Raw genomic sequence first — 19445 nt, 5'->3', positions numbered from 1 at the left:
GAAGGATTAGCAATGCAGCTAGTCCCACAAGTCGGACACGACAGCTCCGGCTGCCACCCACCAGGCGGACACGTCATCTCCGACCAGCACAGAAGATCTCGTCCGAGATCGACCTACAGTTTCAGGTAACCCCCAGAACATTGGCGCCGTTGCCGGGGACTCGGAAGTCATCCTGTCACCATGACGGACGATCATGACAATGATCACAACTCAGATCTGGAAGATAGAATGCCGCACAAGAACGCGGACACCACAACAAAAGATACTCCTCAACCTAACAAAAACGGCAATTCACCAACTATGGAAGCCATGGAGGCACACCAGGATCGCTTGAAGCAACTCGAAAAAGGGGTGGAGCATCAACGGGAAGCTGAGAAAAACCTACAAAGGGAAATAAGACGACGCCGGGAATTGGAGGAAAAAATCCTAAAAATCGAAGCCGATCTCAAGGCCAAAGATAATCAATCCTCTCATAAGGATAGCTCCCGCAAGGATCAAGATCCATTCACCAAGGAAATCATGAAGACCAAAATCCCGAAGGACTTTAAGCTCCCGGATATGACTTTGTACGATGGCACTACAGATCCCAACCATCACCTCAGCAATTTCAGAAATAGAATGTACCTCACCGACACCTCAGATGCAGTTCGCTGCAAAGCCTTTCCAACAACTCTAACAAAGACAGCGATTAGATGGTTCGACAATCTACCTCCTAGGTCTATCTCGAGCTTCGACGACTTAGCCAAAAAGTTCTTGACCAGATTCTCCATCTAAAAAGATAAGACTAAATACGCCCCCAGTCTATTAGGAATCAAGCAAGGAGATCGGGAAAGTCTTCGCAACTACATAGAAAGATTCAACAAAACATGCCTAGACATACAAAGCCTACCAACAGAGGCCGCCATCATGGGCCTCATCAATGGCCTATGACAGGGACCTTTTAGCCAATCTATATCAAAAAAATATCCCACATCTCTGAACGAAGTGCAAGAACGAGCAGAGAAATACATCAACATGGAGAAAAATTCTCGACTAGGAGAAACCACAAAATCCGGATTCCCCTATCCCCCCCGGGACAAGGATAAAGAATCCAAAAGGAAGGAAGATCGACATGGGGAAAAAATAAAAAAATACCACAATTACACCCCGCTTCGGGTGTCCCTTGTGGACGTCTACAAAGAAGTCTGTCACACAGAAAAAATACCCCCAGCTCGACCACTCAAAGGCAAAAAAAGAGGAGGAAATCAGACTGAATATTGTGAATACCATCGAATCCGTAGGCATTCCACCAACGAATGTTTTGACTTAAAAAATGTCATAGAAAAATTAGTAAGAGAAGGAAAATTAGATCGGTATCTGGCCACCCGGGACGACAAGCAAAGAAAAAGAAGAAGGGACGAGGATGTCGGACGAACCGAGCGATCACCTCATACGCCAGAAAGGCATGCCTATATGATACACGGAGGGTTTGCAGGAGGAGGAATCTCCAAATCATCTCGCAAAAGATATCTCAAAGAAGTATATCATGTTGAGGGGAAGGAGGAAGCACTCGACATCCCTGCCATTACCTTCACTAAAGAAGACGCATCCGGTGTCATCTCAGGACACGACGATCCCATGGTCATCACCATTATACTGGAAAATGCAAATCTCCACCGCACACTGATAGACCAAGGGAGCTCCGCTGACATCTTGTTCAAAACTGCCTTCGACAAGCTCGGCCTAGAAGAAAAAGAACTTAGAGCATATCCGAACAGTCTGTTCGGACTGGGAGACACCCCAGTGTAACCACTCGGATACATCTCATTACATACAACCTTCGGGAAGGGAAACCAATCAAGAACGCTCAAAATAGACTACATCGTGGTTGACCTAAGCTCTGCCTACAACGCCCTAATAGGTCGGACAACATTGAATCAGCTCGGCGCAATAGTCTCGAATCCACATCTGTGCATGAAATTCCCAACTACAGAAGGGATAGCTACAATAAAAGCAGACCAGAAGATGGCGCGCCGCTGTTACAACGAAAGTCTAAATCTTAGAGGCAGAGGAGAAGAATTCCATACAATTGAACTCGGTGAAGTTCAGAGGCGGGAGGAGCTCCTCCCACAACCCGAAGGTGAAATAGAAAAAATCCAGATCGGAGATATCCCGGACCAAACAACCAATATTGGTACGAACCTAAAGAGAGACATAAAAGAATCAATCATACAGTTCTTACGAGATAATGTCGACCTCTTTGCATGGAAAGCAGCAGACATGCCGGGTATAGACCCCAAATTAATGTGCCACAAGTTGGCGGTCTACCCGGGATCTCGGCCAGTACAACAAAGGCGAAGAAAGCTCGGGCCAGAACGATCCCGAGCTGTGGAAGAGCAGGTACAAGCTCTACTAGAGACAGGATTCATAAGAGAAGTTAAGTATCCATTATGGCTAGCTAACGTCGTCTTGGTGAAAAAAATCAAATGGGAAATGGCGAATGTGCACCGATTACACCGATCTCAACAAAGCCTGCCCAAAAGATCCTTATCCACTCCCAAGTATCGACGCTCTGGTAGATGCCTCCTCCAGATATAAATACCTCTCGTTTATGGACGCATACTCGGGATACAACCAAATCCCAATGTATCCACCCGACCAAGAAAAAACTTCATTCTTAACCCCAAAAGCAAACTATTGCTACATTGTCATGCCTTTTGGTCTCAAAAATGCGGGAGCTACTTATCAGAGATTAATGAACAAAATCTTTACCGATCAAATCGGAAAAATCATGGAAGTCTATGTGGACGACATGTTAATAAAGACACAAAGTGAGGAAATGCTATTGTCCGACGTGACTCAGGTGTTCAACACTATAAGAAAGCATGGCATGCAACTCAATCCTACAAAATGCAACTTCGCATTAGAAGCTGGCAAATTCTTGGGTTTTATGCTCACACAAAGAGGAATAGAGGCAAATCCGAATAAATGCCGGGCCATACCCGACATGAAGAGCCCGACTTCTGTCAAAGAAGTACAACAACTCAACGGGAGGCTGGCAGCCTTGTCCAGATTTCTGGCCGGATCGACAATAAGATCTCTCCCCTTCTACGCTACTCTAAGGAAAGGAAAAAAGTTCGAATGGACAAAAGAGTGCGAGTAAGCCTTCCAAGATTTCAAAAGATTCCTGGGACAACCACCTATCCTAACTCAGCCACGGGAAGGAGAACCACTCACATTATACCTCGCAGTAGGAAGTCGGGCAGTAGCATCAGCACTAGTTCAAGAAGACGACAGTGGGCAACAACCCGTATACTTCATCAGTAAAGCATTACAACAATCCGAGCTAAACTACCAAAAAATAGAAAATTTGCATACGCCCTCATACTAACATCTCGACGACTTCGTCAATACTTCCAAGCCCACATCATTAGGGTTCGGACTAACCAGCCTATAAAAGGGATTTTGCAGAAAACAGATCTAGCGGGTAGGATTTTGCAATGGGCATTCGAGTTGTCCAAATTTGATCTTCAATACGAAGCTCGGACAGCTATTAAGTCACACAGCTATTAAGTCACAATACCTGGCCGACTTCATCGCAGAATTTACGGACACCCCGGAACCCCCCACAGAATAGAGTCTCTACGTGGATGGTTTCTCAAATAAAACTAGAAGCAGCGCAGGCGTGATAATCGAAAGTGATCAAGGAACCCAAATCGAACTCTCCCTCAAATTCGGGTTCCCTGCCTCAAACAACCAAGCAGAATATGAGGCACTACTAGCTGGTTTGAAGCTGGCTAGAGAGGTTGGAGCTCAAAAGCTTATCATCTTCAGTGATTCACAAGTAGTCACGTCACAAATAGCAGGGAGCTACCAAGCCAGAGATCCCACCATGAAGAAATATTTGGACAAAACCAGGGAACAGCTCAGACAGATAGGAGAATATGAAGTCCGTCACATACCCCGAGAACAGAATGCCCGAGCTGACGCACAGCACCAAACCAGGGGGCAACAATAGAAGCCTCATCCAAGAAATTCTGCATTCTCTGTCAATCTCGGAAGAAGAAAAAATCCTAACCATAACAGGTCAGGATCAAGGATGGATGACCCCCATAATTAAATACCTCAAAACAGAAACACTCCCCACATGTGAAAAGGAGGCAAAGAGGTTAAAACGGGAGGCACAACACTACACTATCATAAATAATACTCTATACAAAAGAGGAATTTCAATACCATTGTTAAAATGTGTGCCGACTTCCAACACAAAGGAAGTTCTAGAAGAAATACACAGTGGCATTTGTGGCAATCATCTCGGAGCACAAGCACTTACTAAAAAAGTACTCCGGGCAGGATTTTACTGGCCAACCCTACAAAAAGAGGCCACAAAGTTCGTAAAGACATGTCCACCCTGTCAAAAACATGCCAACTTTCACATCGCCCCCCAGAGGAGCTCATTAGCGTGACCTCACCTTGGCCATCGCAAAATGGGGACTCGACCTTCTCGGACCTTTCCCTCAGGGATCGGGGCAAGTTAAATTCCTCATAGTAGGGGTAGACTATTTCACAAAATGGATCGAGGCAGAACCCCTAGCTAACGCCACTGCTCAAAGAAGTCGAAAATTCCTATATAGGAACATTGTCACAAGGTTCGGGGTTCCATACCCCATCACCACAGACAATGGCACCCAAATTCACAGATACAGGCTTCAAAAAGTTAGTGGCCGACTTGAACATAAAACACCAGTTCACTTCCGTAGAACATCCCCAAGCCAATAGACAAGCCGAGGCCGCCAACAAGGTCATATTGGCTGGACTAAAATGGAGATTACAGGACGCAAAGGGAGCCTGGGCTGAAGAGCTCCCACAAGTCCTATGGGCATATCGAACAACACCGCATTCCACCACAAAGGAATCACCCTTCCGATTAGCATACGGAATGGAGGCAATGATCCCAGTAGAGATCGAAGAAGGATCGCCTAGAGTGATCCACTATAATGAAGATGCCAACTCCCAGCTTCAAAGGGAAGAACTTGATCTACTCCCGAAAATTCAAGAAAAAGCTCGGATCAGGGAAGAAGCACTAAAGCGTCGAATGGCTTCCAGATATAATCAAAAGGTGGTTCCACGAGGTTTCGCCAAAAATGACCTCATTCTAATCCGAAACGATATCGGAACAACTCGGCCTAGAGAAGGAAAGCTGGCAGCAAACTGGAAAGGACCCTACCGAGTCATAGAAGTGCTTGGGAAGGGCTACTACAGACTGTCCGAACTCGATGGACGAGAGCTTCATAGGTCATGGCACGCCTGCAACCTAAGAAGGTACTATAGCTAGGGATGGTAAAGGATCTTAGCATAAGATGCACTCTTTTTCCTGAAAAGGTTTTTTAATGAGGCACCAAGCCGAGATCCACAAATTATCCGACTTAAAAGGATAAAAACTCCGCATGTACATATTTGTATTTTCTTTTAAATAAAATATATTAGATGTTCTACAAGTTTTCAAGACGCATTAATCTGAAACATTATTCATCTGATTATAAAGCAACAGATCGGCAGAAAGTAAAAAACAAATTCACTGCACGATCACGATAAAGACCAACAGAGCTGAAAACCAAATTCATCTAAAGGTCGACCAAACGAGGATTGAACCCGACTTCTACAAATCGGCAAAGATGACAACGGAATAATGCAAGAAGTTATCGAAAGTGATCCGGAGAAAGGACCTGACGAGGTCTTGATAAGATGGATTGCTAAATAATAACTTAAAGACTGGTCGACGTTAAGAAGTCGGACCAGTCGACCAAAGTTATAAGTAAACCCTGGAAAGAGGTCTGGCCAACCCTATAAAAGAGGATTACTATAACTTAGAAGGGCACGACACGACGAAGTCGGCCCAAAACAGAAAAGTTATAAAAAGTAATCCCTGAAAGAGACCTGAGTAAGGTCCAAGAAAGAGGATTACAAAAATAACTTATAAGGGCCCGACATGACGAAGTCGGCCGAAAACATAAAAGTTATAAAAAGTAATCCCTGAAAGAGACCTGAACAAGGTCCAAGAAAGAAGATTACAAAAATAACTTAGAAGGGCCCGACATGACGAAGTCGGCCCAAAACATAAAGTTATATAAGTATTCCCTGAAAGAGACCTGAACAAGGTCCAAGAAAGAGGATTACAAAATAACCTAGAAGGACCCGACATGACGAAGTCGGCCCACAAAAAATGCTAAAAGTAATACCTGGCAGAGACCTTATAAAAGGTCCAAACAAAACAGGATTACTAGAAATAACTTCAGAAGCCTCAAAGGAATCAAAGCCGCAAGTACAAAAGCAATCCAAAGAGGTCGAGCAACAAGGCTCTAGCACTACCAAAACCTAAAAAAGGTACCAAGATAGATAAAGACCGACATGATATTAAAAGCATGAAGTTATAATAAAAACAAGTTCAAAGAGGCTACCCAAATCAGCCCCAAGAACTTGAAAGCTATTTTTTGTTTTCCAAAATAAAGTTGCCAAACAAGCAACTGAAAAAAAGTGTCAACGGTCAGCAACATTACAAAAAGAAAGTTTTTAAAGCCCACAGGCCGGGCTATCTACACAAAAAATTTTACATAATCAGGGAAGATCCGAAGGCTTCACGGCAGCACAAGGTGAAGGAGGGCGAGTCTGAAGGGGCACTACATCCACCGTCCCATCATCCCGATTTAATATCTAACAGTCAGGCTCTGGTTCGGGATTACTAACCCCATCGGGAGGAGCTGAAGAAGTCGGCACAACAGTGGCTTTGGTAACCGGCACAGAAGGAGGTTCAACATCATTGTCATCAGGGTCATCAGGGACAATCTTGCCGTCCTTTACAACGTTGTCCAGGCTAAAGAGAGTAAGGTCAAGCTCGGGGGCAAGAACTCGAACCTGCTCCTTTAGGTTCTCATAAGCAGCGTTCACGCTACCCACAAGGTGACCCTGGAGCTCGGCATAATCAGCCCAGGCATGCTCCAACTCCTCCCTGAGATGCATCACTTCCCTGTAGGACGTGACAGAGCTCTCCTTATGCCTCAATGCTGTGTCTTCAGCCAACCTCACAGAAGCCGCCAAGGCAATAGAGCTAGCCTTTTCACCCTCCAACTCTTTCTCTACCTTTGCCAACTTCGCCTCCAGCTCCTCCTTCAAACCCTTAATCCGATCAAACTCTGACTTAGCCTCCTCCATAAAAGATTTTGTAGCATGAACCGGGATATCCTGAGCAGTTCGAAAAAGAGCCGTACCCATATGTGCCATCTTCACACTACTCCTAGTGATGAAATCTAGATGGTGAAGAATGGACACATCATTCATCGGAAGTCGACCATAAGGGACGATCTGATTGTCAACAAATCCCACAGCATCAAAATCAGGGGCATCGAGGTCAAAAGGCTCAACAGACTTTTGTTTCTTCAAAGGAGGACCCGTAGTTTGAGAGGAGGCAACAGCAGAGGATTCGGGTGGATCAACCAAATGAATCGAAGGGGTAGGGATTATCCTCCTTGGACCGGAAGCAGCTGAGACTGGTATCTTAGGGGAAACCTGAGAAGACCCCACCCCAGCAGCCTTGGACAATGCAAGATAAGCTGCGGTGGCCTTCTTGGCCTTCTTAAATGCCTTCATTGAATCCGAAGTCTTTGCCATCTCTGAAAATTCACAAAAACCGACAGGGCCGAGTTATATACAAAAGACAAAGTAAATTAAGCAAAAAAACAAAGAAAGGAAATCGATCACTACCCAGCTCGGCTCGGAGAAGTGAAGGGTCCCCTAAGAATTTCTTGGTATCAAGATAGGGAGGCTCCCCCCAATTCTCCTCCAACACAGTCACAAAGGCCTGCTCGACCTCGTCTAACATCTCCCATGAATACCTCGACACAACAACATTCTTTTGCCACTCTAAAGGAAAAGTGGGCTCATCATTCTCATCCAGAAAAAAGGGTCGAGCTCCTTCAACAGCTCGGACCTTGAAGAAATAGTTCTTAAAATCACGGAACGACTTGTCATACATAGAAAAAACTTTCTTCCCTTGCGAAGCTCGGAAAGAAACCCAGGCAGCCTTTTTCTTCACTACCCCAGGTTTTGTCAAGACAAAGAAATAAAAGAAAAGGATTGCGAAGCAGGGACGTCAAGTTCACGACACAGCAATTGAAAGATCTTTATAAAGTCCCAAGAATTGGGGTGAAGTTGGGACGGAGCTACATTGCAAGACCACAACAGATTGGTCTCAAAAGGAGTAAAAGGAATGGTGATATTCATTTGGCCAAAAAAGAAATCGTATACATAGAAAAAAGGATGGTCTCCAGCAACTCGAGTAGAGAAACAAACTCTCTCTTCAGAAGTGGGGGGTACAAGCTCATAATTCTTTTCCTCACTACCACTACTACAAACCCTATGAAATTGCCTAAGCTGCTGACAAAATTCGGAATCAAGCAAAGAAACACACAAAAGAACCATCGAATCCACCCAATCTGCCATGCCCTCAGGGACTTGGGAAAATGTCTCAACAATGTTCTTGCGAGAAGACATGAGGTCAACTAGTCCTACAGCAAGAAAAGAAGAAAATAGATTACTAACCCAAACATCTCGGACAAAGTCAAAAACAACCCATAGCAGAACACGACTCAAGCATGCAAACAGATAAAAAGGAAAACCCCAAGACAAGGCCCAGGGGCATCCTTTGGAGGCAGTGACAGATTAAAGACTCAGAAAAAATCTACAAGGCTAACATCTTGACAAAAACCCTCGACGAAGAAAAAATCCCCTTCCAGACAAACAGCAACACGAAGAGAAAGACAAAGCAAATATAAGAAAGAACGTTATCTGCTACAAAGTCTACCAGTAAAGAAAGTTACAAAAGGCGCAGTCTTTTTTACCAAAGAGATTATCAAACAGTTCATCGACCCAAAATTCCAAAATATGAAGGCGACAGTCGCAAACAACAAATTGAGCATAACAAAAAGGTTCAGACTTTCCAGCATGTATTTCAAACGAAAATTGGAGTTTTATCAAAAAACCGAAGGCAAATAGTAAAGAAGCAGAAAGTAGAAACCAAACCTGGAAAAATAGGAGAAAACCCTGAAGAAAGGTTGAGAGCAGAAGCGACAGGGAGAAGAGCCACCCCTCGAACAGAAAGCCTCACAAAAGTAGGAAACAGAAGGCGAAATCCAGAGTCACCCCTCTTCCACAAGAAGCAATAACCAAGCAACGTAGCAGGGAGAAACTATAAACTCCAAGCGAAAACAGAAAGAGAGAAAGAACAGGGAGGTTACGGAGAAGAGAAACCGTTTTTCCTGAGTGTAAAATTCAAAAATAAAGAGGTTAAGAGAAACGGGGCAATTAAAAACCAATTAATGAAGGTATTAAAGCCTCGCATATTCCCAAAGCTAAGAGCGCTAATGCAAAAGCGCGCGCCTTTTAAAGAAGCGAAAGAAAACGTTCCATATTCAAAAAAGAAAAGCTCTACAAAGATGAAGTCGACAAAATGCTCGAGTTTGGCTTCACCAGAGAAGGATCGAAGTCCTAAAACTAAGACTCGACCTCAGAAAAGAAAAATCGAGCTCGAGCAGGGGCACTGTTCATACCCTGGGTCGAGCTATCCGACCCGGGATGATAAGCAACAAAGCGACTGACCTCTTCAGGTCAGATCATCCGACCTCTTCTCAAAGAGCTCGGCCAAATCGACAGAAAAGTCCAAAAGGGGCCCAACTCAAGGAACACGACCCAGACCATAAGGCGGCCCAAGCCTATAGGGATAAGGGCGGTTCCCTTGAAGATAAGCTGACCTCACCCAAAGGATAAGATAAAGATAAGATAACTAACTTATCTTATCTAAAAAGGTCACTCTACACCGTTATAAATACACTAGAACACCCAGGTATAACTCATACTCTGATTCTACATAAAAACCTGCTAATACCCTTGCTAACTTAAGCATCGGAGTCCCTTGCAGGTACCCCCACCCTCCGGTGACGAAGGATCAGCAGTGCAGCTAGTCCCACAAGTCGGACACGACAGCTCCGGCCGCCACCCACCAGCCGGATACGTCATCTCCGACCAGCACAGAAGATCTCGTCCGAGATCGACCTACAGTTTCAGGTAATCCCGGAACAGGCGTCGATGGCAAATTTCCTCCTCATGCGTACGCGTGGATGACGCGTGCGCGTGGCCCTCAATTCTCCAAATGCTCATTTCTTCATGCATTCTCCACTTTGTATGATTTTCTCTTCACTTCTTCTATCCAATACTTGCCTTATGGATCTAAAATCACTCAACAAACATATCAAGGTATCGAATGGAATTAAGGTGAATCAAAATTAGCAATTTAAAGGCCAAAAAAGCATGTTTTCACTCTTAAGTACAAAATCAAGGAGAATTATAAAACCATACTATTTCATTGAATAAATGTGGAAAATGTGATAAAATTCCCCCAAATTAAGCACAGGATAAACCACAAAATTGGGCATTTTAGGGTTAAAGAAGCATGTTTTAAACCATGAAGCATAATTAGAAAGGAAACACAAAAACATACAATTTATGTGAATAAGTGTGAAAAATATCGATAAAACACCCCAAATTCTACACAAGAAAAATCCTAAAATTGTGGTTTATCAGTTAGCACAAAAAGGTAAAAGAAAACTTTAAGGGAAGGTCGAATATCAGGTTCCAGACAAAGAAGTTGGTATATTTTCAAAAAAGCCAACAAGTTAGGGTGAAGTTGGGAAGGAGCGACGTTACAAGTCCAGAGGACATCAATCTCAAAGTCGAAAAAAGGAAGCCTAACGTCTAGCTTAGTGAAAAAACAATTATAGGCATAAAAGAAAGGGCATTCCAACTTATCTAATGGGGAAAAACATGCCCTCTCCTTAGGATCAGCTACGACTATCTCATAATTTCTCTCATCCTCCTGACTTTCACACAACCTATGGTGCCTATAGAAGGTCTCGCCATACTCACTATTAAGAACGAGAACAGGAGTAAGAATAGAAATATCTATCCAGATCAGATGAGATGGGACTTTCGTAGACGTTGTGAATGACAAATCGAGACGTAAAGCTATACCTACAAAGACAACAAACAAATCGTCACAAAGAAGCCGGACACCAAACAAAAGAAATTGGGTTTTCAGCAAACAGCGGAAAATTGGGTTTTCAAGAATTAGAAATGGCATCACTTCTGAACTAACAAAAGAAACACCATTTGGGGACAACACAAATCATAGTCTATGGCAACAATCTCATACGGCAACAGTTTCAACAAAACTTCAAGAACAACAAGTATCAATGATGAAAAAGGAAAAGTAAAAAACTTCGTCACCAACAACATTCTAAATCACCATTCAAAATATTATTCAAAACAAAAATACAAGTACTACTCAGAGTAATCGAAAACAAAAAACAAAGGAAAAAGTACCAACCTTGATGAAATGCGAAAATGGAAGGGCACGTCTAAATAGCAAGAAACACGAACGTTCCTCTCCGAAAAAACAAAACAAGATCTTCAAAGGGTCCAAGACAGAGAAATATTGGACTAGAACGACATCACGAAGCAAGAACAAAATAAGACGAGTTAAGGGTATTTTCTTCTAAAGTGGGAAACGAAGAAAAGTGAGTGATTTCAAAAACAGAAAAGGGTGAAGAAAGAAGGCGCGAGGCTTTTATAAGAAACAAGGGGCAAAAAAGGCATTTCGCACCCCTCTTTAAAGCTACGCGCGGATTTCAAGAAAACTGCCGCATAACGTTTGCTATATCATTAAAGAGGCAACGTTTTAAAATTTTGAAACACGTCGAGTACCCGACCTCCTGGAGGCGGCGTACCTGATAATAGAAACTGAAGCCACGAAATGCTTGGGCCCGACCTCATTAAAGCTTGGACTCAAGCATGAGCACTGTTCATACCCTGACCCACGACAAAGCAATGCCCAATAAGGATAAAGGCTCATCCAAAAAGGATGGCCTCTCCAGCTTACCTGACCTCTTAAAGAGGTCACACGCAGCAAGAAATGTCTAGTTTTACTTAAATAAGTAATTGCCTTTCCCGAATCTCTCATACTATCTCTATCTACACCAAAATATAGATTCCAACAAAATTTCAAGATATAGGAAACGGTTATCCACCAATAAAGTTGGAACTACTTCAAAAGGTGGCTATCTATTCTATTATAAATATACTGACATCCCTCAGGTATATTCACGCTCCCAATATACTAAAAACCTGCCTAAAATCCTTGCTAACTTAAGTATCAAAGTCTCTTGCAGATACCACCCCCCCCCAACCAAAACAAATCGGTTGTTGTCTCATAAGAAGTTTAGACCTCATGTTCAAGTCCAAATTACCATTTCAAGTAACCCCCGAAACAGCTCTCATATTTGGGTATAATCAAGGAAACTGAGATACCCTAACATCCAAAACCTCGTTCGCATTCAAAGAATAATAAAATTAAAAAAAAAATTGTTTATTTTTGGTTTGGAGACAAAGATGAAGGCATCAGATGTTAGTGTTTTTGACATCGTAAGTGATTTGGATGCAATTAACTTATTTAATTATGTTTGGGTTTTAAAAATAATTTTAAAAAATATTGTTGCTCATTGATAAATACAAAATAAACTGGAATAAATTTTAAAATGTTTTTGGAAGCTCCATCAAATAGAGCAGGAGCACTGTTTGACCGTTCCGCCAATACTTAACCTAAATAGTGGCACGACAAAGATCGAAAAGTGGATTTGAATCCTGTTGGAGAGCAAGTCTTCTCCGGTTCTCCCTTTATCCACTTGCCCCCAAAATCCAGTCACTCGGAATGCTCGAATCTGTCCTCCCACAATGCCCCTGCCACGTGCCACTCAAATATAACTCGTCCACACATCAAAGCACCTATTGACCAAGTGAATAACAAATTGTGGATAAGAGGTTGAATCGAAATGAATAAGCGCTTACATGCTAATACCAAAGATTGGCAGAGAATTCGTGGTTATTAGCCCCTCACGTGCCAAAGGCAAAACAAGTCAGCTAGCAACTAAGAACATTCACATTGTTGTTCAACTGAGATTTGATTATATCCAAATCAAAAGTACAATGAAGGTGAGTCATTATAATAGACTGTTAATAATGGAACGCATTCAACATTCCACCTCGCCCCTCAGACCACAATTTAGCACAAATGATGAGGTTTTGCAACTAAGCATTAGGTTTAACCATGAATTACATGTGGAAACGTACCAAAGAATGTTAGAAACATAAACCAACCTAAACGAAAAAATTTCCAAAACAATGTCATTGCTTTCGGGGCTATGAATGGCTGCTGGTCAAGGATGTTATGCACATAAAACATTAAACATGTTTGCCACATGAACCCGCCAATGGTACCATGATGTAATGACAATTTGGGTCTTCTAGTCATCTGTTTATCTCAATACCAGGGGAGCAGGAAACTATCGATGCAGAACAAGAAGGCAAAATGGTGACAACGGCATGATTTTTTATTTTAACTTCATTTTTTGGAGATGAAAGGTTTAACCGATTCTACAACCACCTGTTTTGAAAGAAGAAATGCCAAATTAATAGGGTTATTTATAATGTCAACATCTAACTTGATAAATGCATAGAATTTTGAGAGCAAATCACTGATTTAGATTGTTATACTCCGGTCCAAACTGTAAGTGATAGGCCAGATAATAAATCAGGCAATACTATTGTTTAGGACCTAGAAGTGTTAAATCAAGTAGTCCGATCTTATGAACAAGTGTATGCCATTGGCACCAGCTACATCACCCAAATACATGATCAGAAGCATTCTTTGAAAGGGGGGATAGAAACAGCGCTAACTGATCTGAGACTTTACCATCAAGAAACTCAGATCAAGTATGAAACACTCAAACCTAGGTCCAATAGACCAATACGCCGATGGCTACAATACACAATATATTGGTTCATCAGGAGCAGCAGGTCTAATATTTTGCAGTCATAGCTTACTACTGCTCTTATTGGATAAAACAGCTAAGACCATCCACATAAACCATAATATAAGAGAAAATCTAGTGGTGCAGAGAATATTTGAAGATATTTTTTTTATTAAGACCATTCAAAAAAAACAGGTTTTTGTCTTTTTATTTGTTTATTTTTTACATTTTCTAATTTTCATGAGGAGAACTTGTCAATTTAAGACTGAGGGTTAGTCGAAAGCTTTTCTCATGATCTTACCCTGCCATCATAGGATAACGATGCAAAGATCCATGGTTCACGAGAACTCCAGGTGAGCCCTGTAACATGAACCAATAGTTGGAAATAGAAATCACTAAAGATCATGAATTTAAGTAAAAGAAGAAGAAATCCCTTACCATAAATGCTGTCTTCATAATCACTATACGTATTGATTAAAGGATCAACCCAATGAGTAGGTGACTCAGTTTGGCTGCAGAAAAACATAGGAAAATCAGAAAAATAATATTAGTCATAAAAAAATGTTTAATAATATTTAAAATCAGAAAATGACCTCTCAGTTGATACATCATCATTGCCTAGAGAGACAAGCCACAGGTTCACTGTTGAATCTGTACCAGCACTCTGAAATATCCACATCATGAAAAATAATTAAACAACCCCATACACAAATGAAAAATAGAAGAGGTCTGTAAGTAATTCAGTATCCTTGTGATTGCGTGTGTTGTGCGTATGAAAGAGAGAATGAGAGATAACCAAGATCACTCCGTCATACTCAGGGTTACATTTGACAATCCATGTCCTGGCAATACAATATAGACTGTCGATCAAATGTCTGTTTATTTTGATAAAAGAAAAAGCTTATAATGGCATTAAGACATAAGTTATTTGGGCATCAAAATCGTTGATGATAGAGAGTATTTTTTGCATATTATTTTTCATTATCCTTTGTAATATAACTAAGAAATGAAATCAACTCTTCAACTACAGGTGCTAGTTACCAATGCGTATGTCCTGGAAGCTCTTGGATGGGAACTTTTGGTTTTCTTAGATCCCAGATATGTATCCCAGACTCATGTTCTGCAGTAACCTGTACAGATCATAGTCATTCAACTGAATCAATAAGAATGGAATGTGGGTGAATACTACTGTCTCAGAAGTCAGCTGCTCTGTAACTTGAAGTTGCGTAATTCAAATTAAAGTTTATCAAACACATACTATATCGGACACAGATTTTTTAACCATTTTTGAGGAATTGTATAAACACACTTAGCACTTCAACAATGACCACAAAGTTCAAGTCTTACAAGTACGTGCTTCCTTTTCGGGTGATAATCAACACTGCGTACATGGGAGCATTCAATTGAAATAGTCTTCCTGTAATTCAAAGAATCCTATTAATAGACAACAATTCCAAGTGGTACTAATTCATACTAAAACTAGTTGCTTGTAGGGGAATATATAACCCTTTCCCTCAACCCACAATAGTGAACTTCAAGTGAAAATAACAGAAAAGGAAGAAATAATTGCAAATAAATTTGCTTTAAAAAATAAACAAAACCGGCAGATGATGTTTCAAGATGCCTAGAATCATGTTACCACATAATTCAAAGTTCCAAAAATACTAAACTAACTTTCCTCATATTTTTAAATAAAACCATGTTTGTGTTCACCATTGTGGAATATTATCACCTATTTAAATACATTAATACAAGAATGAATTATGCTATCTGAACATTACATACCCCATTGCTCTGACATCCCATAGTTGGAGAGATGATTCAAAAGTTGCGGCAACAGAATTCACATCATGTGGATCCCATGCCCCACCAGATATCTTGTGGGGCATGCCAGCTGAATCTTGTGATTGTATCTACATTTTATGTTGGGGGTGCACGTTAGTCCGACAGTCATTGAACACCATTTGCAAATATGAGATATTGTATATTCACAAATATATATTGTAATCACATGTTACTATGTAAAGTAAAACCATGATTATCAAAGTCCAAACACATTTACATTTATATACAACGCTATCTAATACCAGTATCCCTAGTAACTTTGCGATATTTAACTTTTATGCAGATGGACTATTAAAACGAATAGAGTTTGCCTTTTCCAACCCAAATAATCAAACCATAAAATCAAGGAATCAGAGTCATTCAAAATTACAACTAGGCAGTTAGCAGCAAATATTATGGCTGGCAATGATCAATCATTCTCCTATGAATTACTGATACACTATTGTATAATACGAAATAAGACCCATTATGGACAACATATAAAATTCATTTCTCGGTCATTTTAGGGGGATCCATTTACACCTATCTTCAATCAGTTTCAAGCCTTAATTTCTTATCACGCCTCTTGCTCAAAACTTGAAACAATAGCTTCTAGCAAAACAATTATCTTTAGAGTCAATCCAGGAAGAAATAAAATAACTAATCCATTGATCACGTATATTAATATTACACTTCAAGGGGCATAGAATACTTTCCTTTTGTTTTTGAATTTTTTAGGGGCTTAAGGTAGAGAGAAATCAACCATTTCACATTTGCATGTGATTAGATGATCTTTCATCATTTTACTCTCCCCAATTTGTCATGTGTGCAACATTCAAAATTTCAAATCATTAACTTATTATAACAAGTGATGGTAACTTGGATAACAATGACACGTGTTTCAGTGGAATATGACATTTTCTTATGCATGCATATGTCACAAACTTCAGATACGTAGTGTGAACTTCATACTTGTGCAGTTTTCTTGGAAGCATCTAGACTCCACAAGTAGAGGTTCTCCTCATCGATGCTGATCAATTTATCATGCCTTCCAGATGGCCACCAGAGAATACTGTTTGGTAGTGAATTTTCAGTAAGGATTGGGAAGACAATAAAATAGCGTATCATATTCAGAGAGTAATGCGCATACATCAGACAAGAACGACAACTCTTCCAGGACATAGCCAAAAGGGGAGTCCAATACTTACTGTAAACTTAGAGGTATAATATCTTCCTTAAGAACAACTGTTAACTATTTTATCCTCAAAAATTTCTTCAACATCTTTAGATAATTACCAAAACAGAGTAATGACTTCATATATAACACCAGCACTGGAAGTTCAAAATATTAAATTACAACATCACTTCCTATCAGATAAATCAAAATCAGCATATGGGGAATCGCAAACTTACCATTTAATCTTACCAGCATGACCGTCTAGCGATGTAATTTTTTCTAACTGAGGCGAATTCAACTCGCCATATAACTCAGGGATCTGCCATATTGCTGCTCCATAAGTTTCACCTTAACAAACAAAAAGAAAATAGTCATAAACCAGTCTAACTGTGGATACTAACATGATGCATAAACTATCTCAACTATCAAGCTCAAAAAGCACGCAAAAAACGCACATACTTTGAAAATGTTTTTCAATGTGAAGTAAATAAGTCGTAAAACGCAGTCAATTACCATTAGAGTAAACGGTTGAGAAGATCCGTTGATCGAAAGGACATGAGACAAGGTCCCAAATCTCATTCGGGTGCGAAAACAATCCTTCACAGAACAATTCAGTTCCACTCGACGAAAGCCGAATCAGATGAACCTACAAAACAAAAGAATGAGAAACAAGTTGAAATTGGAGTCACATGTCAATGAGAAAGTGAAACGTGAAAATTAAGCATATTATTACCTCATTTTCTTCTTTGAGGCTGAGAGTGCCAGCCAGAAAGGTAGTGTGATCCGTGTCTGCCTTTACATCCGAAATGCATCGAGCCTATGCATGTTATGAGAAGTGGATAACAATTTAGATCAATGGAGATTGAGAATCATAAATATTTTAGGGTTTTTAGTGAAGTTGACCTGATATTTTAGACCGTATCCTATGCCTGATGATGCACCTTGCATTGCCCTTGCTTCTTGCTCCTCCGGATGCTGAATCTTCCACTTTGCTAGCTCGTCGCACACACAGTTCAGAGTTCAATAGAGGTGTTTACGGTTCAATTTGGTTTGGTTTTTAGAGGAAGAACCATCCGATCCAATCGTACAAAAAATGTTCAGTTTGGTTTGGTTCAATTTTATATTTGAGGTCAACCAAACCAAACCAAACCAAATGTAATTGGATTGGTTTGGTTCAGTTTTTAAATTAATTCAGAAAAAATTCCATGTCCTACACCAATTCTATTGTTTTAACACTGTACAAAGATCACAGCAATACAGTGGCCAAGGCCAAAAACTATAGGAGAAAATGTGCAACTGCATTGGTTTTGAACTGAACACAAACATTTGTTGTCACTAAAATGCAAGCAAATGGCTATTCAGGCTATACAGCAAATTGAAAATGCAAGCATGTCACTGAAATGGAAAATGTTTTAGTTGCATTGAATGGCTATACAGGCTATACAGCAATTTGTTGCATCTAAATAGGCAATTACCTCAGTTCTTAGCTTGAATGGCTTTTGGCTAGTGACTTTCAGCTGCTGTGTCTTCGTCCACCTGCTTCCCCCAAAGGTGCTAGTTGATTCCAAGCACTGAAAGGTAAATCCATTCAATTCAAATTTGAAAACCCTCATTTATGAATCAAATCATTTTTTGCTCAAAAAAGGTAACCAAACCAAAAGACTTACATTTCTTCTGCTTCTTCTACCGCATTAGAAGTGCTGTTTAGATACACTGCAGTTTGAATAAAAAGTATAACAAACATCAACACAAACAAATAAATGCTACCATGTAAAGTTTTTACACACACATCTACCCATTTATAGATACATAAATCAGAACAAAAAACCAGAAAAAGAGGCATTGGACTTGTTGTCAATTTTGTTTCATCATCTTCCTAAAACAACACAAACAAAATTCCAGATGATTTTTTTTCAGCATATAGAGGGTTGAATTTTAATGAATAATTGTATATATTGCCAAAAATTAATTCTGTCCTAATTTTCCAGTTAGTTACGATTCTTCAAGGATGCAACATTTGATATGTAGGGAAAAAATTTCTATTGATGTGTTTTGTGTATTTTTCATGTTCATTTTGTAAAGATAGAACAGAAGGCCACAACGGAACACAAACCATAGAATAATAGAACAGAACAGAATCGAACCAACTACTACCTGAGGCTCCATTCCGGATGCAGGGGATGCGCGCGGAAACGGCGGAGATGGACGGCGGAAAAGGGGATTGCAATCGGAAGCCGGACGGAAGCTGCGACGTCTGGAGTCTGGGCTGCGTTGCGACGCAAACGGTGAACGGAAAATACGACGGCTGGACTACTGCGTTTGAGTGAGTTGAGTGAGTGATAGAGAGTGAGGTACGAGGCTGAGGAAGGAATTAGGGTTCGCAGGGGCATTTTTGAGACTTTATTAATTTTTACAGTTTTTTTTTTTTTTTACAAAAGATAGGAGACTCAAACCCGCAACCTCTTAATTGAGTATGGGGACTATGTCATTTGAGCTATTACTCATTGGCAAAATTTGAAAAGATAGAAGACTCGAACCCGCAATCTCTTAAT

At 40.6% G+C, this 19445-nt stretch overlaps 1 protein-coding gene across 4 annotated transcripts; it reads right to left on the bottom strand.

The window, feature by feature from the left end:
* Positions 1–12706: 12706 nt before the first annotated feature.
* On the bottom strand, positions 12707–19362 carry LOC107630481 (WD repeat-containing protein DWA2). Of its 4 annotated transcripts, none has more exons than XM_088501426.1 (16): positions 19048–19362; positions 18561–18606; positions 18369–18464; positions 17797–17885; positions 17627–17710; positions 17407–17539; positions 17130–17241; positions 16689–16788; positions 15678–15805; positions 15240–15309; positions 14934–15022; positions 14689–14734; positions 14486–14556; positions 14331–14404; positions 14194–14252; positions 12707–12867 (listed from the first exon to the last, which is right to left on the bottom strand). In XM_088501426.1, exons 4-16 carry the CDS (start codon positions 17839–17841, stop codon positions 12859–12861), a joined length of 1020 nt encoding a protein of 339 aa, XP_088357552.1. In that variant the 5' UTR covers positions 17842–17885; positions 18369–18464; positions 18561–18606; positions 19048–19362; the 3' UTR covers positions 12707–12858. The 4 variants fall into 4 exon arrangements, with proteins under 4 accessions (XP_088357552.1, XP_088357549.1, XP_088357550.1 ...); XM_088501423.1 differs by lacking the exon at positions 12707–12867 and adding an exon at positions 13025–13525; XM_088501424.1 differs by lacking the exon at positions 12707–12867 and adding an exon at positions 13025–13525 and having other exon boundaries at positions 17797–17880.
* Positions 19363–19445: the final 83 nt, after the last annotated feature.

The sequence above is a fragment of the Arachis ipaensis genome, chromosome B1, assembly GCF_059453495.1.
Source record: "Arachis ipaensis isolate K30076 ecotype BB chromosome B1, ASM5945349v1, whole genome shotgun sequence".
In the NCBI taxonomy this organism is placed as follows: domain Eukaryota; kingdom Viridiplantae; phylum Streptophyta; class Magnoliopsida; order Fabales; family Fabaceae; genus Arachis; species Arachis ipaensis.
The sequence above is the reverse complement of the archived record's forward strand: the minus strand, read 5'-3'. Positions and strand labels throughout refer to the sequence as shown.